Raw genomic sequence first — 24,488 nt, forward strand, 5'->3', positions numbered from 1 at the left:
TATCATTTCTACCTTCTTATAATCAAAAGCCTTCTAACTAACCAATCTGACTGCAGTTTCATTCTTTGTCCTCCAACCTATGCCAAACAGAACTCCCAAACAAATCTTTCTTAAATGCCATGCGCATTGGGTCTAATTGTCCTCAAAACCCTTCAGTACTTCTCTGTTTCACTTTCTAGCAAGCATAAAGTGGGCAAGCTGCCAAGATTTCCAACATATGTCCCTATTTGATCTATTCACATTTATTTGCTCAATACTCAGCCTCCAATCTAGCCATGCTCATCTCGCACCCCCATCATTAGGTCTGCTTGTCTCCCTTTACTCATGTTCACCATGCTCTCTTTTTCCCTCCATCTACCCTCCTCCAAGGAGTACCACCCACCCTTAAAGATTTTCCTCATAAATTTGCTGCTTAAGCATTACTGTAGGAGTTAATTTCTTGTTTATATAGGTTAGTAGTTAATTTTCAATACCATTGTACAATATTCTAACAATTTATTTTATATTAGTCTTTATTCTTGCTCATATCCTCCGTTTCTTGAGGGATATAATTAATCTTTCTTCTAAAGTCTCCAATGCCTAAGACAGTTTTAAAGCACATAAAAGATAAATAATTATTGATTGACTGACACACGGAGTCTGGAATTTAAACAAACTGACTAAAGTAAATGTGTTTTTTCAGCTATTTTTCCAAAAATAATTACAATGAGTTTTTATTCACAGAGCTAAGACATGTGTAATCCAAATTAGATAGCAAAGATCCCTGATATTTCTTTTACATGTAAAACTTTTTTGTAGCCAATTCCTAATCGCAGTGATTTAGAAGCCAGAGTCCAAAGTTAGATTTCTTTGGTCATAAACATGAATTATAGTGCTGATACTAAACCAAGTTCCCCATGTTCTTTTGTCAGTAGATGAGGGAACGAAAGATCAGAATTATATTTTGGAAACATGATGAACAATGAATTCACATGGACCTATAGAAAAATTCTTGTCCCACAACGTTACAGACTTAACAGACTTGTAAGTGGTTACTTTACAGCTGAGTTGGTTTTGGAGAGGTTTCAATGAAACTATGACAGGGTCTAGAGTGGGAACCCTCTGAGTATTTCAAGAAGAGAGTATTTCATATTTAGTATTTCCTATTCAGAAAAAATAATATTAAATTTAAACTGTACTTGTTCATATTCCCAACCTTTTCAATAACAGATAATCCACTACAAGTAGTTTTAGGAACTATTACTTTATTACTATACTATTTATTACTATACTATTTATTACTATTACTTTATTACTATAGTCCATCTAGTCGTTTTATATATTAAAATATCATGCTTGTAAAAATAAACTAAAGGACTTGCAGCAAAATAAAGCGCTTTTTCACAGCAAAGGAAATAAGATGAAAAGGCAACTGACTGAATGGAATAAGTTATTTGCAAATGATATATCCAATATGGAATTAGTATCCGAAATATATAAAGAGCTTTTATAACTCAATACAAAAAATAACAATAATCTGGGGTGCCTGGGTGGCTCAGTGGGTTAAAGCCTCTGCCTTCGGCTCAGGTCATGATCCCAGGACCGTAGGATGGAGCCTGAATCCATCTCTCTGCTCAGCGGGAAGCCTGCTTCCCTTCCTCTCTCTGCCTGCCTCTCTGCCTACTTGTGATCTCTGTCTGTCAAAGAAATAAATAAAATCTTTAAAAAATAACAATAATCCAATTAAAAAATGGACAGGGGATATGAATAGTTATTTTTCCAAAGAAGACACACAGATGGCTAACAGACACGTGAAAAGATGTTCAATATCACTAATCATCAGGGAAATGCAAATCGAAACTACACTGAGCTACCACCCCACTCCTATCAGAATGGCTAACATCAAAAGCAAGCAACAAGTACTGGTGAGGATGCCAAGTAAAAGGAACGCTCATACACTGTTGGTGGGAAGGCAAACTGGTGCAGCTGCTATGGGAAATAGTATGGATATTATTCAAAAACTTAAAATAGTAACACCATGATCCAGTAATTCTACTACTAAGTATTTATCCCCAAAAAACCAAAAATACTCATTCAAAAAGATACGCACTTCTATGTTTATGGCATTATTTACAATAGATAACATATGGAAAATAAAGAAGATGTGGTGTATATACATACATACATACACACACACAATGGAACACTTGGCCATAAAAAAAAAAAAATGAGAGCTTCCAATTTGCAACAACATGGATGGACCTAGAGGATATTATGCTAAGTGAAATAAATCAAACAGGGAAATTCAAATGCCATAAGATTTCACTTAAATGTGGAATCTAAAAAATAAAACAAATGAATAAACAAACAAACAAAAAGCAGAAACAAACCCATAAGGACAGAGAACAAACTGAAGATTGCTGGGGCTGGGGGATGGACAAAATGGGTGAAAGGGAGAGGGAGATACAGACTTCCAGTTAGGGAATGAATAAATCATGGGAATAAAAGTTTCAGCATAAGGAATAATGTCAAAGATATTGTAATAACGTTGTATGGTAGCAGAAAGTAGCTACACTTGTGGTGAACACAGTAGAATACACAGACTTAGGAATAGACCTATGACATAATAGTCAAAGAGATTGTTAATTTCCATTCCTTTCAATGGGCACAATTTAATGTAGCAATTTAGAAGTGTAAAAATGACCATAGTCTTTAGGGTCTGGACAAAAGGAGTTATCAGAGCAGATATTGCACATACAAACCATCACATGCAAATTTTGTAAAAATTAGACATATTTTTGTATCTCACTGGTGGTAAGGTTTTATGAAAGTTCTAACTTTCCATAAATGCTGTTTTATAGCAATCCTATTACACAGAGAGCTACTGCTCAAGTACTCTAGATCAGAGGAACTCAGTCATTATATCAGCAAAGAGGAAAAAAAAGAAAATTAAGACGATCCATTTTGAAGATAATCAAACTAATACCCTTTCATGAAAACATGAAGAAAACAAAGGAATGATTTTGAGGGAACATCTTACAGTCTCTAAACAGTCCCAGACGTGACCAGAGGAGATTTTTAGAATCAGATGGATTCTGTGACCATTTTCTCTCTTCTCTTGAGATGTTTTGAGTGCACGGTTCTCCTGCATTAACTGCATTACATTTTAGGAGGAAAGAAAAGAAAAGAAAAAATTCCTGCTAGTGTTCAGGAGTAACAGACTGTCCAGACAACCAATAACTGATTTTGAGACTAACATTTTGTGGCAAACATTTTCATCAACGAATATAAATGTGGAAATTGACGGTAACTATTTCTTTCATTACTGTTCAAATTCAGTACCTTGCCTGACCCAGTCTCCATGATGAAGATTATGCTCTAATGTATAGCAGCATTTGTGATATCCAGAGAGCAGTTCTGCCCAGCTAATGGTCACAGTGCCTTCCTCATCTTCGTGTGCACTAGCAGGACGCTCAAACAGGGAAATCAAGGCCGTCGTGAAAGCAATTGCTTGAACCTTAAATGAGATGTTAAAAGAAAAACAAACATTGGCAGTGTAATTGTTGTAAAAGATCTGATGTATGAACATTTCGCTTAGCGAAGTAAGTCAATCGGAGAAAGACAATTATCATATGATCTCCCTGATATGAGGAAGTGGAGATGCAACATGGGGGGTTAAGGGGGTAGGAGAAGAGTAAATGAAACAAGATGGGATTGGGAGGGAGACAAACCATAAGTGACTCTTAATCTCACAAAGCAAACTGAGGGTTGCTGGGGGGGTGGGGGTTGGGAGAAGGGGGGTGGGGTTATGGACATTGGGGAGGGTATGTGCTATGGGGAGTGCTGTGAAGTGTGTAAACCTGGTGATTCACAGACCTGTACCCCTGGGGATAAAAATATATTATATGTTTATAAAAAATAAAAAATTTAAAAATTTAAAAATTAAAAAAAAGATCCAATGTTCCTTAGGATTAACAAGGAATAGGGGCGCCTGGGTGGCTCAGTCGGTTAAGTGTCTGCCTTCAGCTCAGGTCATGATCCCAGAGTCCTAGGATCAAGCCTCGCATCAGACTCCCTGCTGAGCGGGGAGCCTACTTCTCCCTCTTCCCTCTGCCTGCTGCTCCCTCTGGTTGTGCTCGCTCTCCCTCTCTTTGTCAAATAAATAAATAAAATCTTTTTTTAAAAGATTAATAAGGAATAGATATTGAATTAATGGGTATTTCCTCAGTATTATTTAAAGGATGCAGGCAGTAAAAGAACAAGAACCATGTTGGTAAAGCAATTACCAAGGGCAGTTCATTATTTGCTTTTATGATACACTTGTTATTAAGCACACAAGGAATGCAAAGCTTTCACAATTAGGAAAGGAAATTGTTCAAAGTAGACTACTTCAGAGTTCATGGGCATATTCTCATGTCATTCAGGAAGTAATAATCTTGCAGCAGTTGGGTGGAATGTGATAGGAAGATGAATCATCATATCCAATGTCTGGGTTTCTGTGCTGCCTTCTCAAATGCATCTATCCCATTGTTACATGATACAGGAAACAAGCACTACCCAGGAGGCTGATATGAGGATGCTTTTGAATGAAAAGAAGAATAATTAGTTTGAAAGTGTCCTAAGGGATAACTTTAGGTATTTAATAATTGGCAAGAAAACTACATGAAGATTGGTTTCATAAGCAAGAAAAGGAACTGTTACCTCATCCACATTTTCCGTGTCCAGCATGTGTGGCCTTCACATCTATAAATTCCGAGGTCACCCTCTTTGTATTCTATTTCTATACTGAGCTACAGTTTGATGATTAAATCCATAGTTTAATCTTTCCTTCCCTCACTTACCTTTCCAGTTATGTCCCCAAAAGAAAGAACTGATTCGTTGGCATCAAGGGGGTCATACCAATATTCCATACAAACTGGCGTTCCTTTGAGGCCTTGGAGTTTATATTGACAAGGAAATTCTCCTTTGGACAGCAGATCATAGAAACAAATCTCTTTACTTGTAAAAGCCACTGCTATCTAAAGTAGCAAAGAGAAAATCAGAAAGTATTTCTGATGAATTTAGGGAAATGGGTATACAAAGGAGACATGCAAATCTTAGCACCAAAGCAGACACTGTTCCCTGAGGGTCACTAACAGTATTACAGAACACAGTATGGGGGCACAACTGCACTTTATTCTAACTTTGGACACTAACCAAGAAAAAAAATTCTTCCCATTAAAGGCATTTGACCATGCTTTCTTTTGTATCCCCACTTCATGCACCTGCCAACCTCTTCCATCCGTGGGAGATGAGATGATTAATCACATAGAAAAAACAAAGACAGAGGATGACAGCACCACACAGCCATACCAGAAGCTTTACAAACCATGTTTTACAAAGCAAGCATAGGCTTTCATAAAAATCAGTTGATAAAAACTCTAAGTAGCGCTCACAAGTCAGATAAAATCCCAAAACTATTTTTAAAAGGGTAAATAAATTTGATGATAAAATTGGCAAAACTTTAAGCTAACCCAAGATTTTAAAAAAAGTGAAAATACATATTGCTAAAATAAGAAATAGAAGAGTGCCCTATTAATGACCTGATAGAAACAAAACAGGATGGGATGCCTGGGTGGCTCAGTTGGTTAAGCGGCTACCTTCGGCTCAGGTCATGATCCCAGCGTCCTGGAATCGAGTCCCACATCGGGCTCCTTGCTTGGCAGGGAGCCTGCTTCTCCCTCTGCCTCTGCCTGCCACTCTGTCTGCCTGTGCTTGCTCTCGCTTCTCTCTCTATGACAAATTAAAAAAAAAAAAAATACTGAAAAAAAAAAAAGAGACAAAACAGGATGATAAGAGAATATCATAAACAATGGAAAGCCAACAAAGTATGTAACCTAGATGAAACTCCCAGACAAAAACATTACCTAAACTAACTCAAAACCAAATAGAAATTCTCAGCAGACATAGAGTAAGTAAAACAATTGAAACGATAATCAAAACAAATTCTCACAAAGAAAATACAGGCCCAGATGGTTTTACTAATAAATGCGACCAAACATTTGAAGAATTAACACGAATGCTTCTCAAACTCTCCAAAAAAAAAAAAAAGTCGAGGAAATACTTCCCAAATCATTTTATGAAATCAGTACTATCTCATTACCAAAACCACACAAAGACATCACCAAAAAACTGCAGCTCCATCTTCCTAATGAATATAGATGTAAAAATCTTCAATTAAACACTAGCAAAGAGAATTCAACAACTTATAAAAAAATTACATACCATGATAAGTAACCCTGATATTTATACTAGAATGCAAGGCTACTTTAACATACAAATACCATCAACGTAATATTCTATAGTAATACAATAAAGGACAGAAACTGTATGATTATCTCAGTAGATACCAAAAAAAGCATTAGACAAAAATCCAACACATTTTCATGAAAAAAAAAATGCTCAATAAACCAGGAAGAGAAGGAAACTTCTTCAACCTGATATACACAAAAAACCCATAGCTGCTATCATACTTAATGGTGGAAATGGTGGAAAACCAAATGTATCCTTCCTAAGATCAGGAACATGATGAGGATGTTCACTCTCACCAGTACTATTCAGCGCCACACTGGAATTTCCAGAAAGGGAAATTGGGCAAGAAAGGACATAAGAGCATCCAGATGAGAACGAAAGAAGTTAGACTATCTTTATTAGTGGATGACATGATCTTAAACATAGAAAATCCTAGATAGTAACAACAACAATAAAGTAATCAAAACCAATAAATGAGCTCAGGGAAGTTGTTGGGTATGAGATCATTTTCTGAAAATCTATTTTACTTCTACACACTATTGATGAACAATCTGAAAATGATATTACCAAAAACAGTGTTAGGAAAACACAAAGACAAAACACATGCTGTGATACAGATTTTGTAAATTATCCACCTGATAAATGTATATATCCAGAATATATAAAGAACTCTCAAAACTCCACAAAGTAAACCCAACAATAAAATGGGCAAAAGATTTAAACACACACCTCACCAAAGAGGATATATAGGTAGCAAATCAGTATATGAAATATATATTCAATATTATGAGTCATTAGGAAAATGTGAATTCAAACCATAGTAAGATAAAAAATATATATATAAACCTATTAAAATGGTTAAAATAGGGGCAGCTGGGTGGCTCAATGGGTTAAGTCTCTGCCTTCAGCTCAGATCATGGTCTTGGGGTCCTGGGATCGAGCCCCACATCCATCTCTCTGCTCGGTGGGGAGGCTGCTTCTCTCTCTCTCTCTCTCTCTCTGCCTGCCTCTCTGCCTACTTGTGATCTCTGTCTGTCAAATAAATGAACAAAATCTTTTAAAAAAATGGCTAAAATAAAGAGGTGGGAAAAAAACAACAACAAACAAACCCTGACTATACCAAATGTTGGTTAGGATGTGCTATATCCACATCATAAAATATAACACAACAATAAAAAGATAAACAACTGATATATCTCAAAATAACCAAGCCAAGTTAAAGAAATCAGACCAAAAAGAGTACATACTGTATAATGTCAGTTATATAAAACTCTGGAAAATGCTAACTATTGTGTGGTGACAGTCTATCAGTCACTACCTGACAAGGAGAGATGGGAGAGAATAGATAGGGTTTTACAAAAAGGTACAAGGAAACTTTGGAGGATGATGAATATGTTCAATTTCTCCTTTGTACTGTTGATTTTTCACAGTATCTAAATGTATCTGTTGGTTTTATCCACTTTTAATTTGTGCAGTGCATTTTATGTAATTATACCTCAATAAACCTATTTGAGAAAAGAAGAAAAAAGCAGCATTCTTTAAACTGCCTTGTTGAATAAGTGCAAAGGAAAGACTAAGAGTTAGTCATCAGTCCTGGAAAGAAGAAATAATGCAACATAATCATAACACAATAAAACATCACAAATATTATATGATAATAAAACAGAGTGCTGCACACAGATATAAAAGAAACTCTGGACTTGAACTATGCTGTAATCGATACAGTTAACATTAACACCAGATCCTCAGCAAGAAGGAACTGGATACTATATCAGCTACATTCTAGAAACAGCAAGGACTCTGAAACAGATCCTGAAACCAAGCGGCCTCTGTTTACAAATCTTGCAACACTGATTACATCCTTTGTGACCTGGGGCAAATTCCACAACCTCGCCTTGCCCAGACTCTCATTCTTAAAGTGGGAATAATACCCATCTATGGTGACCTTGAGAAGATTAATAGAACAGGGCATGTCACCTAGGAAATGAATGATGATAATGATGATGATTCTTTATGTTCAAGGCATTAGAGCATACCATTTCCCACTAAAAAGAACCCAGGTCTTTGGAGAAATGGCTGATTCTGGGTGTGGCATAATAAATAGGCAAGATGATCCTAGAACATTTTGTTGTACCAGAGAGCAAAGAAGTTTTCAAAGACAAATATGGTTGCATCAGAAAAGACTCAGAACTGCTTTGTATCCATCCCAGTGTCCAAAGATGGTACAATTTTAAGGCTGGCTTAATAATTCAGTGGACTGAAACAAATCAGATTATTTAAACTCATGAGTTTCTAATGACACTGATAACAATAATGATAGTAGTAACCATTTTTCATCTTTAGAGGATTTTTGAATGCTGGTAAATAAAAGTAAAGAATTAGTCATTTATCCTGCATTTGATCTCTGTCAATTAGTTGATTAGCCTCTATTTGATCTATATTATAGCTAAATAATTGGCAAGGGGAGTTTTCCATAGAGGTATTTCAGCTTGTAAAGAGGAAATCATGAAACTAGAAAGTCCTCATCTTGCAACCTCTAAACAAATTGATAGATGAAGGAATAATCAGTGATAACTGATAATGTCCCAAGTAGAGAGAGCAGCCATTTTGTGCCTCCTGACTGAGGAACCCCTATTCCAGAACAAACCACTCTAAAACTGATCAAGTTTTTATATTTGACTACCAATATACTGGAAATATGGGGAACAAGTGAACAAGTTAAGCAGCTAACTCTATCTAAATACAGTCTAGAAAATCCAGACTGTGGGAAACCCTTAAGGACAAACACCTAGTGTCTTTAACAAAAAGAGCAAGAGCAAAAACAAAACAAGGCAGGACGCCTGGGTGGCTCAGTCGGTTGGGCAGCTGCCTTCAGCTCTGGGGTCATGATCCCTGAGCCCTGGGATCAAGTGCTGCATCGGGCTCCTTGCTCATCTGGGAGCCTGCTTCTCTCTCCGCCTCTGCCTGCCACTCTGCCTGCTTATGCACGCTCTCTCTCTCTGACAGATGAATAAATAAAATCTTTAAAAAAACACACACACAAAATAAAACAATGCAACAATAAAGAAGAGGTGGAGAAAAACATGTAGATCAAAAGAGACCAATCAGGGGCGCCTGGGTGGCTCAGTGGGTTAAGCCGCTGCCTTCAGCTCAGGTCATGATCCCTCAGGGTCCTGGAATCGAGTCCCGCATTGGGCTCTCTGCTCAGCAGGGAGCCTGCTTCCCCCCCCCCTTTCTCTCTGCCTACCTCTCCCTCTACTTGTGATTTCTCTCTGTCAAATAAATAGATAAAATCTTAAAAAAAAAAAAAAAAAAAGAGACCAATCAACAATTCACAATGGTTTGGATCCTATTCTGATCATGATTCAAACAAACTAACAAGGAATTAACAGATGATCAAAAAATTATAAGATAAGAAGATATGGACATGACTAAATATTTGATGATTGTAAGGAATTATTATAATTGATATTAAATGTAATAGCACTCTTATGTTTATACTAAAAAGGGAGACTTTTTTAGGCAGATGAAATATTTATAGATTAAATAATTGCGTATCCTGGGTTTCAAAAGTGGGGAGATATAGATGAAACTAGATTGGCTGTGAATTGGAAATTGTTAAGGGTAAATATTGGTTTTTAATACTATTATCTCTGCCTGCCTGTGCATTTAAAAACTTTCATAGAAGGTCTGACATCTGCTTAATATAAAATACTAAGAATTTGGATTCCTTAAGCTTCCTCATCCCCTCATAAACTGATTTTTCTTTCAATATGTTATCTGACTTATTGGTAGAGTCATACGAGGATATTTGTACTTAGTGGGCCCTCCCCATCACAATTAAGAAACTGACTAGAAGAGTGTTTAAAATCAGATAAGCAATTCCCTGTAATTGTACTGAGTTGTGCCCATGCGTTGTTAGAGCCTCTCAGCTCTGCATATAGACCCACGAATCTACTAGAGAGTCAGAAATGTCTTACGAGCCAGCCATGCAGCATGGACATATTTGGGATGGAGCCAAGAATCTGAGTCACTATCAGCTGTGTCCTTTAAAGGTGCCCAAGAAAACAGTTTAGGAAATCCAGCAGCCCACTTGGCTCCACTTACATTCCCTCCAGGTCAGAGGAGAGGCACAGAATGGTATTACAGGTCTCTGTCACTGCCAGTGACAGTCAGGAGCCCTATCCCATCATATTTTTCCCCTTTTAAAGAAGTAAGTTCAGGGCACCTGAGTGGCTCAGTTGGTTAAGTGTCTGATCCCGGGGTCCTGAGACTGAGTCCCGCATCCGGCTCCCTGCTCAGTGGGGAGTCTTCTCCCTTTGCCCCTCAACCCCACTCATGAGTTCTCTCTCTCTCTCTCTCTCAAATAAACAAATTTTTTTTAATCTTAAAAAATAAAGTAGTAAATTCATTTATTAAGACTTGGTACCTTGTTTACATTTTCCAAAGAAACCAGGCTTGTCACCCACAGGTGTTTAAGCTTGGTGGCGTCTGAAGTGATGGGAAGTGTTTCTTGCAGCTTTAAATTCTCTCCCCAGATTCCCAATAAACCTTCCTTACTGATGGTCAGATAACGACTTGAACTTTTTAAGAAAATTACTTTTTGAATGGTGTCCTTGTGTTTCACTGGGAGGAATTCAAGGTCTTTCCACTGGGGAACCACAGTTGCCTTTGCTTGTTCATCTTTCTCATAAAGTGCTAACAGCATAAATGAAGCCAGCTTGTCCCAGTTAATGAAGCCCTCTTGGGCCACATCCACTTTGTCAAAGAGCTCTCCATATTCTTCCTTTGTGCCCCAACCAACAATCTCTGTCATCCTTTGCATAAACTCTTCTCTGGACATGCAAATGGTTTGACATGGGTCTGAGGGCTAGAAATAGGAATAAAAACAAGACAACCATGAACACATCCATAAGTACCAGAGCACTGTCCCATCCCCAGATGTGGACCTAATTATCAATTCTTCCAAGACACAAAGACAAACAAACATTTTTTACTTTATAACAGGACTTTATTTAAGTTAATTGGGACCAGAGAACATATCATTGACAGGGCTACAAGCTGACATTTTTTTTTAATGACTTTATTTATTTATTTGACAGAGAGAGACACAGCAAGAGAGGGAACACAAGCAGGGGGAGTGGGAGAGGGAGAGACAGACTCCCCGCTGAACAGAGAGCCTAATGCGGAGCTCGATTCTAGGACCCTGGAATCATGACCTGAGCCAAAGGCAGACCCTTAACAACTGAGCCACCCAGGGGCACCCAAGCTGACATTTTTGTTAACAAATATCCTTATAACTGGAAAAGGGAGGCAGGAGGGTCAGAGATTTGAGATGATAATGGAAGCAGCAGTCGGAGTAATGTGGCGCTTCAGTCCAAAAAGTGCAAGCACCTCTGGAAACAGAGTCTCTGCTAAAGCCTCCAGATGGAAGGCCATCCTGACAACAGGTGGATTTTAGCCCTGTAAAACCCATTTTGGACTTCTGACCTCCAAAGTAAGATAATACATTTGTGTGTTTGAAGCTACTAAGTTTGTGGTAATTTGGTATAGCATCAGTAGGAAACTAGTATAGTGGTTTACAGATGATGGGTGAACAGAGTTTAGCATGGCCAGTAAAATTACATGACATTGAAACTAATCCAAAAGCATGAAGTCCACTATGGTAAATACACCATGACGGTGAAACCATATATGATTGAGTTTTGTTATTAGTGGTATTTATGCTCTATAAAGACTTTGCAAATACTTATATTAGTAGATATGGAACTATAGTTTTGAGAGGAAATACAGAGTTATGTTTCTATGAGCCTCTGGTCACAATATTTTTATCACTTAACCAATTCATAATTTGTTTTGTGGGTTTCCATTGAAAGACACTTAATTTAATACAGTTAATTTACTAATACCGAATTCATGACCAATTGAACAAAGCTTATCTAACACATATATATTCCCCATGAGGCACATCATAGTCTTCTTGCACTTAGGAACACTAAACAGAACTTAACCACCACACCTGGGGACCATTTTGAACAGTGAAGTCACCAACGAAAACACAAAATGGGAAAAGAACCTGGCACTAAGTAGACCACAAATAGGATACTTGTTTGGAGAATGAGGGCTAGAATAAAAAGGCAGAGTGTCATGTTGTTTGACCTCCCTCTGGAATATGTACAGTGAAGTGAAGTCTTTCTCCACTCTGTGCATGTCTGCAAATGACCATGAAAGTATCTCCAGTATTAATTTTTGGGGGTATAAATAAATTTTAACAAGTAGGCAAACTCACAAATATAAAAACTGTTCATAATAAAAATATTATATATATTTTTAAGAACTTAGCTATTTATTTGACAGACAGAGATCACAAGTAGGCAGAGAGGCAGGCAGGGAAGGGGGGGAAGCAGGCTCCTCGCTGAGCAGAGAGCCCGATGCAGGGCTCGATCCCAGGACCCTGAAATCATGACCTGAGCCTAAGGCAGAGGCTTAACTTACTGAGCCACCCAGGCGCCCTGAGAATATTATATTTTTAATATTATTACTATTGAGGAATGCCTGGGTGGCTCAGTAGGTTAAGCGTTTGCCTTTGGCTCAGGTCAGGATTGAAACTGCCTCCTCCCCTCATTCTGCCTGCTGCTCTGCCAACTTGTGATCCTCTCTCTGTCAAATAAGTAAGATCTTAAAAATATATATAATACTCTCATTATGCACAGTTTTTGTATTTGTGAGTTTACCTACTTGCTAAGATTTATTTATAACCCAAAAAATTAATACTGGAGACACTTTCATGGTCTTTTGCAGACATGAACAGAGGGGAAAAGATTTCAGCCTCCAGTGTACATATTCATACCTCACAAAAGAAGGTGAACAGATATGCACAAAGCCTATGAAAAGAAGCTCCACATCATATGTCACCAGGGAAATGCAAATTAAAGCATCAAGATGTCACTACACACCCTATTAGAATGGCCAAAAATCTGGAACACTGACAAGAGTAAATGTCGACAAAGATCCAGAACAGAAACTCTCATGCATTGCTGATGGGAATGTAACATCATACAGCCTCTTTGGAAGACAGTTTGGTGATTTCTTAGAAAACTGATCATATTCTTTTTATGTGACCCAGCAAGCATGCTCCTTGGTATTAACCCAAATGAACTGAAAACTTGGGTCTTCAGGGTGTTTATTGCAGCTTTACTCATAATTGCCAATACCTGGAAGCACCCAAGTTGATGTCCTTCAATAGGTGAATGGATGAATTAATTGGGTGCATCAGAGAACAGAATATTCTGTTAAAAAGTGCTAAAAAGAAGGGAGCTCTCAAACCATGAAAAGACCTGGAGGAAACGTAAACGCATACTACTAAGTGAAGGAAGCCAGTCTGAGAAGGTTGCGTGGTAGGATTCCAACTATGTGAAATTCTAGAAAAGGCAAAACCATAGAGACAGTAAAACGTTCAATGGTTGCCAGTTGGAGTGGGGAAGATGAATAGGCAGAGCACAGAGGATTTTCAGGGCAGTGAAACCACCCTGTATGATGCCATCGTGGTGGATATATGTCAACATTCACTTGTCCAAACCCCACAGGATGCACAAGACCAAGAATGAGTACTAATGTAAAATGCGGCCTTTGGGTGATTATGATATGTCAATGTAGGTTCATCCATAGTAACAAACGTACCCCTCTGGTGGGGTGTGTGGATAAAGGGGGAGGCTGGGCATGCTTCAGGGTAGGGGATATACCAGTAATCTCTCTACTTTCCCCTTAATTCTGTTGTGAGTCTAAAACTACTCTAAAAATATAAAGGTTTAATTGAAAAAAAAAAAAAAAAGATGAACCAAGGTATTATGTGTGCAAAAACTAAGTAATCAAGTGTTTAATAGAATTTGGTCTAGGCTTTTAATTAATTGACTTAACTTTCGGAGAAATAATTGGTATCCAGCCCTTTGAACTACTCAGAAGTCCATCACTCTTTTCTTTGTTAAATTATTTTTAGTCCAAAAAAGTTTAGAGAGATGGAAATTTTTCAGTGACCCAGATTTCAAGTGTGGAGAAAGAAATCTGATCCTCAAAACACTCCATCTGAGCCAAACTGCAAACTGTTTCTGAACGGTAAGTCAATGTTGATCTTTCATTTCAAAACTGTTACATAATGACATCAATGAGTCTCTTATATTTATGTTATTATCTTATATTATGTTTAAAACATTATAAAGCTGAATCTCAGAGTATTTTCTTATGAGTTAGTGACTTTTTTTTCAGGAACAGGAAACTGTTTTGACTGATAAATACCAAAATAAGTCTTTTTTATATCCTAGAATAGGAATTGCAAATGGACCATAAACAAAGACAACAAATTTTCTTCCCCAAAGTAACATATACAACCAACTATATAATTTCCTGTGCATTAATAATGCCAATATGCACTGGGAGAAGATTTGAGAAATACTCCTAATTTATGAAGTTTGACAGAAAAGAGCAATTATATAATATACTGGACAGTTCTATTATTGATTGTTCATTGATCTAAGTTTGAAAATAAAACCAATTTTTGCCATACCTTCGGCTAAAATTGAGAAATTTGTTTTTACTAAAAATTTCTAATGTGTTTCAAAATGCATTATGCCTTGATCAGTATGTGTTTTATGTTTATTAGTTCTATTATATTCCAGGTTTAATAAATTAGTTCAATGTACAATGAAAGTATGTGATCTTTTACACAAACTTAAAAGCACTCATGCATTGAATTTTACCACACAGTTAATGCTCATTTTATCAGTGGTTCCCACTTATGTCCTGGGAAGAGAATTAATTCACTCATTCCATTATATTATGCACATCACACATGGTGCCAGGAGGATTGTGTGGCTGTGCAGTTAGAGCTCCAAGCCTCAGCCTCAGTTATTAGGCCTCTAAATAGGGATAATGCAAACTAACTGCTAGGGTTGTTATTAGGATTAGCTGATAATTTATGCAAACCACACGGGATTTAAGGTGAGTATAACACATTTATACTCAATAAATGTTAATTTCCTGTTAACTAGTTTAAAGAATAGGACTCTATATACAATGTCATCATGTTAGCAATGACCCTTCTCTAAGGATTTAGCTAAATTCATTTGTTGATGCAAGTTTGTTTGTGTGTGTGTGTGTGTGTGTGTGTGTGTGTGTAAGGAAGTGTACATAATTACTAATTTTAGTTCATTGATCCTATCTATCAAGGGTGGCTAGCTGCTAACTAGATGCTTCTAAGAGACTTCTCAGTGGGTCCAAAGAACATGGAAAGGAGACTGCAAACAGGATCACGTGAAGCCCTGGGTTTTGCTGACCATTGCTGTCACAGCAGCAGATACTAGTTTCGGGCTTCATATGAAATATCAGTTGTGCACATGGTTTCAGTGGCTCTTCCTCAGACAGGAAATGGTTCTAAGTGAGCCCAGCAAAAGTAAAGTTTATCTACATGTTTCCAGAAACAAAAATTCTTTCATCTAGGCAAGACCAACATTTTGTCACTGTGAGCCACTTTTTTAAAAATAAGATTTTAATTCTTTATTTATTTGAGAGAGAGAGAGAACATGAGCTGGGAGTGTGGGGAGTCCAGAGGAAAAACCAGGCTTTCCACTGAGCAAGAGGCCTGTCACGGGCTCAATCCCAGGATGTTGGGATCATGACCTGAGCCGAAGGCAGACGCTTAACTGACTGAGCCACCCAGGCGCCCCGGTAAGCCACTTCTCCTACTTTATGAATTTTAGGTGAGCCAGAGGTTCTATCCTGAACTTCTTGATAGACGGTAACTCCACAGGAAGAAAGATAAGACAGTCCCTCGATCTAAAAATGAGCTTGCATATACTATGATTTAGTTGAGATAAACTCTCAACCTGTATTAGATTCAGTACTGAATGCCAAAAGAACTTTTCTTTGAACCATCTTTAGAAAAAAAAAAAATACATGTATATATAAGTATACATATATCTCTAAATTAATACCAATTTAGTTAACATCTGGTTATTATGCTTGAATTTGCTCCATAATACTTGCATGACCATAAGTCAGTGATAACAATTCTCAGGGTTTATATTAGGGTCTAATAAGATAATCTAGATATAAGGCTATCTTCACATTAAACAATTTTATTCCAACTTTAAGTTGTTGTTGAAGTCACGTCCACAGCAAACTAGATTCACAAGCCTATATTTAGTATAGCTAGGGAAATACTAAGAGTTTAGGAAATTTGATTTCATTATAAAACAAAAGCATAAAATAATTAATTCTTGGTCCCTTCAAATGAAATTTTAATTGGACTTAATAAGAAGTATGGCTTTAATATCACGTTCTTCCCATAGACAATTTGTTCCAATTTGAATGTAGATTTTCCAAACAAAAACTCCTAAATGTTTGAAAGTATACCTTTTCACTTCTATTAGTCAAGATTCTCTGGTCTTTTGGAGGTAAAAATTAGTGACCCAGCATCTCTTAGAACTTCATTTATAATAAAAATGAATAATGTATTATCTAATAGAAAATATATTCTCATGCAGCCCTTATAAGATGATGTTTGCATGTTTATTTTGCTATGTCTATTTAACTACTGATCATTATAATAAACCAGCACCATTTCCAACTGTTCTTGCAAAAAAGCTAATACACTTGGAAAATCTGGTTGGTTCTCTCACTGGGCACAACTTTAGACATTTAGAAAATCTTCCTGTCTTCCTGAAAACCTTTCAAAGAATATTCTAAAAATCCTTTCCTTTTGCCTAGAAAGCGTTTTCTGGAGATACAATCAGTTCTCATGAGCTATCTTTAAAAAAAACAAAAAAAACCCATGGACTCTGTACAACTCCCTTCAGCCTTTAAGATGTGTAAGATTTAGATTTCACTGTACCTTCTGTGAAAACTAAGCACTAAACCTGAGTGCAAACTTCCAAAAATACACCCTTTGTAAGAAACTTGACAGCCTTTTTTAAAATTGAGATCATGTACCTTCAAATAGCAAAGCGTAAGTATGCCAATACACTTTTAAAATTTCATTTCACACAAATAATTCATATCAATTTATTAAAGAAAATACAAAACATAAGGCAAAAATTTAGAATCCTCCATAATGCCATCAACATGTCATATTTTTTTTTCTGGGCAGAAAGATAAATACCTGTGTATTATTCTTCAAATGGTGTCATGATATACATATCTCTGTGTGTTGCATTTTCCACTTTACAACAAACTATGAAAGTGTGCCTTATACAATATATATTGGTCTTTACCATCATTTTTAATGGCTGTACAATATTTTATGGAGAAGACATGCAATTTATGGCCCCATTATTAAAAATTTCAATTGTTCCCAATGTTTTGCTGTTTTATACAAATAGCCCTGCAATGAACTTTCCAATATATACATCTTTGGTCACTTGTCCAATTATTTCCTGAGGTAAATTCCCTAGAAACAGAAATTGCTGAGTCAGAATTTAAACATTCTTAAAGCTTTTGATATATCTTACCAAATCTTCTTCCAAAGGTTTGAACAAATTTACATTTCCATCAACAAAGTATGAGACTGCTACTACACAAAACCCTCACTGAGCTCACTCATCTTAAGACTCACCAATTGGTTGCTAAAAAATAATTCTAGTAAGCCTAAACATTTACATACTTGCTGGGAAAATGAAGCAATACATTCTCAGAGCCGACATTTAATCCTTTTAAATTCTGCCAACTTTTAGAAATGTTGTTTATATTTGTTTTTTCCTTAATTTTTTCCTATAGCAATATTTTATAATGAAATGAGGAAAGAAAGTTTTTCTCCTTTTTTCCCTACTCTGTGAATAAGGACTTGCCCAAGAAAAGACTACAAGGCCCTGTTAGAAACTACAGAGAGACAACAATCCAATTTGCTGAGAAAATCTAGGGATTTTCTCCCATACCAAAGCTAGCAGTGGGTTAACATGTCACTGACAGAGTTCACTGCCCCCATTCACTCCTGATGAGTATGAGCTTCCAGATTCTGAAAAGTAATGTCAAATAGAACCACTTACAGGGATACTTTCACCAGTCCATGTATCTATCCATCCATCCACTGATCTATTCATAATAAAAATATATTGAGCTTATACACCACACAAGGTAGAATGGGGTAGGTTTATTTATTCATTCACTCAACAAATATTTATTAAGTAAGTGCTCCATGCCACACACTATTTTAAGCACTTAGCATCTAAGGTCTGTGCTCTTCAAACACACTTCAGTAGAAAGCCTCAGTGTGCTGGTCACAATGAATGCACATGGTGTTGGGTTACCATAAGTGATAGGAACAGAAAAATCATGCTAATTATTCTCTTCCCTAATTTCAAACTGAATTTAGCATATATGCATGTCAAAAGCATTCCATAAACAGAAATCTTTCATGGACCAGAAACCTTTCCTTAGTTTGAAAGCTTTTTATTTTTTTCTTTCCTATCATTAGAATTCTGCAATGTCTTTTTTTCTCTACATGAAAAATAGTTTCTAATAGAGTTTCAGAATCTTGTTTTCCCTAGGACCTGCTAGTTTTATCAAGCATTTCACTGAAAATAATATTTCTTCTGTCAAATATTTGGCATGATTTTTGGGTAATGTTCCATGACGGCTGAATGAGTACACACTATCAAAATGCACCCTTTCCCACTATCTCTATAATTAAATTTAAAATTAACATGCTGCTTTCTCATGCTTCGTTCTGTTACGCCTGCCTCAATTTCCCTTGGTTCCGAAGCCTATAGGTTATGAATATGTATTAGCGTTTGCTGTCAAACCCTGTGAACATCTTCTGGAGCAGAAGATTAGACATGCTATTTCAAAACAGATGCATCAGTTTAAATCATGCCCTGCAATGTTCACCTACCAGTGAACTTTCATGAGAGACTGAACAACAGAACAGCAGACACTACTCTGCCAGCGAAGGTTCATATAGCCTTTTTTTTCTTGCCTCAACGAATTTTAGTCAGTTTTAATTTTCATTTACAGTAGGATATCAACGATTCATGAGCTCATCAGTCTAAATGGAGTTAAAATTTCATGACTAACAAAGACATAGGCAAATGGATGCCTGAAAGCATGAAACTACTTCTACCCAATCAAACTTTGCACTTCATATCCTCCTTCTAGAAAACTCATCTCCCTTTGTGTGCCTGGGTGGCTCCAGTGGTTGGGGATCTGCCTTTAGCTCAGGTTGTGATCTCAGGGTCCTGGGATTGAGCCCTATGTCTGGCTTCCTGCTCAGCACGAAGTCTGCTTCTCCTTCTCCCTCTGCTCCTTGCCCTGCTCGTTCTCTCTCTCTTTCTCTCAAATAAATAAATAAAATCTAAAAAAAAAAAAAAAAAGAAAGAAAGAAAGAAAGAAAGAGGAAAAGAAAACTAATCTCCCAACCAACATTTACCTGACAGAGTGATGCCCTTCCCACAGATGGCAGCTTGGATGTTACTTCCTCCAGGAAGTCTTCCAGGAGGCCCCTCCCCAATATAAGTTGGGGAGTTCCCCCAGCACTGTTCATTTCCTCAGAGGACTAAGTAGTTAACAGAATAACTGTGAGTTCATGCCTTGGCTTACCCTTCTGTGAGGGAAGGTCTGATTTGAAGTGGTTTTCAACCACCTCAGGATAGATATCAGTAAGTGCCTGTTGTTAGAATGAGGAAATGAATGAATGAGCATATTTTTAATATGCTCTTCCATGTTGCAGAAGAGATGCTCATCTGTTTTGCTAATAACTTCAAGTTTGAGAAAGAGGCCAGAGTAATGAACAATGGTCAAGTTATAGAATGATACTGTATAAAATGCGGGAAAATCAGAAAGAAGTCTAAGTTTAAGGGACAAGAATGGGTATCACACCACTCTGAACAATGTCCTGGCTCCGCCCAAACTCAAATGGAAATAGACAAATCCCTTCATTTAGATTTTTGTTTCCTTGCCTGTAAAATGAAAACAATAAATTAGGTCTCTATGGTCTCTCTCTTCTTAACACTAAAACTCAGTGAAAGGAAGTTGATGAAGAAACACTACTTAGTAGATAATCGAAGTATTTATAAAAAGCATCGCTTTTTAATTCAGTATTATTTAAATTCAGCATTGTTAAACACACATTTAGATCCATACCACAGAATTTGTAGGTTATTGAGATATATTGACATTTTAATGACATTTATCTTCGGACTGAATTATGGTATAGATAAGGTGCCCACAAAGCCATTTGCTCTGCCTACCCAGCTACAAGCACAGTTCTATTTTTCCATAATTGAGACCTCGATACACACAAATACACACATTTTTCATTTTAGAATATGATTATGCACTGTTTTTCAATTTTCTGTTTTTTCACTGAACAGTAAATCTTAACAATTTTATATGCCTGCCTTATTCTTTTTAATAGCTGAGTAGTAGGCACATACTATAACCTATTTGTTCACTTACTGACAAATGTTTGGGCTGTTTTAAATAGTCCATTTTACTGAGAATATTATAATGAATATTCCTTTTTTTTTAAGATTTTATTTATTTATTTGACAGAGACAGATATCACAAGTAGGCTGAGAGGCAGGCTCCCCGATGCGCAGAGAGCCTGATGAGGGTATTGATCCCACAACCCTGGGATCATGACCTAAGCTGAAGGCAGAGGCTTTAACCACCAATCCACACAGGCACCCCACAATGAATATTCTTATACTTATATATTTTTCTGCACATGTCATTACTTAGGATAGCATATCAAATTGGAATTGCTCCTTTAAAAAGGAAACACTTGATACATTTTATATTTGGTACATTCTGGAAAATTGCCTACCAAAAAAGCTTTGACAACTCATAGGCTCAGTAATAGTACCCATTTCCTGGATTCTTTGCCAAGAGTATAGATTAATAATCTTTTTAATATTGCCAAGCTGATGAATGCAAAGTAAGGTCTTCTTTTTTTATTAGAGTTTCAAATCAAATTCCTGATAAGTTTGAGGATCCACTCACATGATTAGCAGTCATTTGTGTGGCATTTTTCCTTGAGTGCATAAAATATGATAAAATATGTAAACATGATCTATCTAGAAGAGAACTCAATGTGATATGTGTATGTGCATTAATGGGTAGAAATGAATAAAAATGCACTGGAAAGGTGCAACATGAGAGCAGCTACCAGAACAACTATAAAGGGGACTTTGATGTGTGATTCAATTTTTTTACAATGAGAGTAGTGTACTCCTTCTAACCTTGCTTTGCTTTACTAACAAAGGGACTGTTGGATAAACAGGAATCAGAAAGATGAGTGAAACTGTATTTCATTGGCTATAATCTTGTTTTCTTTCCCATCTGTTTCCAAGAAATAACCCTGCTTCTTTATTTATTGTACCCACTCCACTTGTTTCTCTACCTCCTTGAAAAATTTCCCTGAGCTCAGTCTTAGACACTCTGCTCTCTCCTCCAGACAGCTCAGCTGCATCCATGGTTCTCCACGCTCTGGCATCCAGGGTTCTCATCTGACTTCCCTCTGCCTGCCTGACCCTTCTACATGCCTTTAAACAAGTAACAGCCTTGTCCTCAGGGCATCTGCAATGAGAACAACAAAAAGAACATGCAAAAAGCTACAATAAGGGGCGCCTGGGTGGCTCAGTGGGTTAGGCCGCTGCCTTCAGCTCGGGTCGTGATCTCAGGGTCCTGGGATCGAGTCCCGCATCGGGCTCTCTGCTCAGCGGGGAGCCTGCTTCCCTCTCTCTCTCTGCCTGCCTCTCCGACTACTTGTGATTTCTCTCTGTCAAATAAAGAAATAAAATCTAAAATCTAAAAAAAAAAAAAAAAAAAGCTACACTAAGACTGAAAAGAAACCTGGTAAGGTGCTAATTTAGTGTAGGTGGTGAAAGAGGACCTTCTTGAGACAATGGTATTGAAATATTACATTGGAATTTGCTGGGAAATTGTGGGGGAGAGGACAGGAATGTTCCATGCTGAGCCCAGCACTTGACTAAGTCCTATGACAGGACTACTGTTAAATCATTCAAGTAACTAAATATGACCATCATGACTTAAATAATTTGGGTAAAGTTCCAGTGCTGGATAATTTTGTGACTAATGGCTGGAACTACAAATCCAGACCCAACACCTGTGGGGAGGTGGGACCAGATTGCATGAGGAGGTACAAATTCTCCTGAAAGGAATAGGTGTTATATATTATTGACAGTACTAGGGGAAAAGGTAGAAAAATAAGTTTTAGACGAGAGTGAAGGAAAATATCTTTCTGTGTGTCTAGGGCCAAGAATTGATGTGGCCTCTAGGCCCTTAGGTCTGGCACGTGTACAGAAAGAGTAACCCCTTGACCATATAAATGTGGTCAAAATGAGGAAATGGAACAAGTTAGTGGTATGCCATGAAAAGGGTCCAAACAAAACAGCATTGTCCAACAGGACCTTCTGCAGTGATGAAAATGTTCTATCATCCTAACGATCCAATATGATAGCGACTAACCACATGTGGTTCATGGTCACCATATTGGTCAATGCAGGCCTGGTTTAAAAGCGGCTGGTGCCTGTGAGCGATGGAATCTTTTATTTTATGGAATTCTTATTTTGTTTCACTTTACTTTAAGGAACCACATGTGGTGGGGCGCCTGGATGTCTCATTCGGTGAAGCGTCTGACTCTTGATTTCGGCTCAGGTCATGATCTCAGTGTTGAGAGACTGAGTCCTGTGCTAGCCTCTGCACTCAGTGCAGGGTCTGCTTGAGATTTTTTTCCCCTGCTTCTCTTTCTGCTGCTCTCTCTCTCTCTCAAATAAATAAATACTTTAAAAAAATTAGATAAACAAATAAATAGCCATCTGTGGTTCATGGTCACCATATTGGTCAATGCAGGCCTGGTCTCGGAAGTGTTGAGAGAATTCGGGAAGACTGTGCACACATGGAAGGCAGAGGAATTGAGAGGAAAAGATTGTCCTTGGTAGTCCTCAGCAGAGAATGTTGGTGTCCAGAGAGTCAAGATTTAATCAAAGTTACATCCATGAAATGGTAGGAAGACATGATGAGGGAGGAGTAGACCCTGAGGGACTTGTGGAGGTCTGAAGCCAAAGCCTTGGGGAAATGTTGGCAGTCACCAAGGGACAATCTGGAGGCTTCTTATTTCTAACAATGGAGCTGGTGGAGTCTTGTGTTATTGTCGAGTGTGCTATACTTGGTAACAAATGACAAGTGTGCGGTCAAAATGGCACAAACTGCAGTTCTTTAGTTGTCTGTTTTCTTCATGTTTCTTTCTTTTTGGTTCTCAGGAAATTTGAAAAAGTAGGTTGTGCCCTTGGTCTACAGGTCTGGCAAAGTTAATGCTCTTCAAATGAATAGAATCAGACATTCTGCTGTCTTTCCCTCACCTTTACAAGTTTTTTGGCTGCTTTCTCTGCTCCAGTCCCAGCCAAAGCTCAAGGTTAAAATATTTGTTCACCTAAAGCACTCTTCATCACCCTTTCTGATCCCGATCAATTTTCATAAGCACCTGCTCCAAAAAGCACACCAAGAAATTGGAAGGGGCATAAAGCTGTTAGAACTTGTCATGAAATTCAACACAAAGTCAGCAGTGTTCAAGAAGAGCAATTTTTCATGTGTGTTGACACATAACTTCCCTTGCTTGTGTTTTGGTGATGACATTATTTGCTAACCTCAGCCATGAATGCTAGCAAGTCAGGCAAAACCTCCAAAGAATCCCTATCATTTCAGATTGTGCCAGCCGCCGTGGTATTGGATTTGCTTCATGCTATCACCTTCATTCTCGGGGAGGGGAGGAAGAGGACGTGCAGAGCTTTGCTGATTTTCTGGTGCCATCAAAAATGGGTTTTTCGATTCCACTAAGAGAGTTGGGGTGAAACATGCTCTGACCTGCTGCTGCCTTTGTTTAGAGGGCCATGAATTGACTGAGGCTCCTGAATGCACAAGATGTATAATAGAGTTATAGATTAAGCTCTACCTGTTTACCTTCTCACAAGTCTCCACTGAGATGCCTTTAGAATGGAAAAGATAATTTAAAAAGCAATAGATTATTCCTATCTTTTCTTTTTTTTTTTTTCTTTCACCTTTTCTCTGCATTGATTTATTGTAGGAGCTGTTGATTATTTGCTGATTGCATGTTAATTCCAAGTTACCAGGGCAGAGTGCCTGTGTGCTATCCACTTAACAGGCTTCTTTTGTTAATAAAGTCCTTATTCTATTGGATTCCTGTTCCTTAA

General features: G+C 37.5%; 1 protein-coding gene across 6 annotated transcripts in view; it reads right to left on the reverse strand.

Annotated features, from left to right (window-relative positions):
- WDR49 (WD repeat domain 49) overlaps positions 1 to 24,488 on the reverse strand; it is a gene marked incomplete at its 5' end in the record, with an annotated part of 130,671 nt that overhangs the window by 99,929 nt on the left and 6,254 nt on the right. For 4 of the 6 annotated variants that reach the window (XR_014314317.1, XM_082741128.1, XM_082741127.1 and 1 more), the window contains 3 exons: positions 3,322 to 3,496; positions 4,821 to 4,997; positions 10,700 to 11,140. Coding sequence is in view for 5 of the 6 variants with exons in the window: in XM_082741128.1 (XP_082597254.1) it covers positions 3,322 to 3,496; positions 4,821 to 4,997; positions 10,700 to 11,140 (793 nt within the window). The remainder of the gene's footprint in view (positions 1 to 3,321; positions 3,497 to 4,820; positions 4,998 to 10,699; positions 11,141 to 24,488) is intronic. The other 2 variants (XM_082741126.1, XM_082741129.1) reach the window with 2 other exon arrangements.

This window comes from Mustela nivalis (assembly GCF_964662115.1).
Source record: "Mustela nivalis genome assembly, chromosome: 1".
Classification (NCBI taxonomy): domain Eukaryota; kingdom Metazoa; phylum Chordata; class Mammalia; order Carnivora; family Mustelidae; genus Mustela; species Mustela nivalis.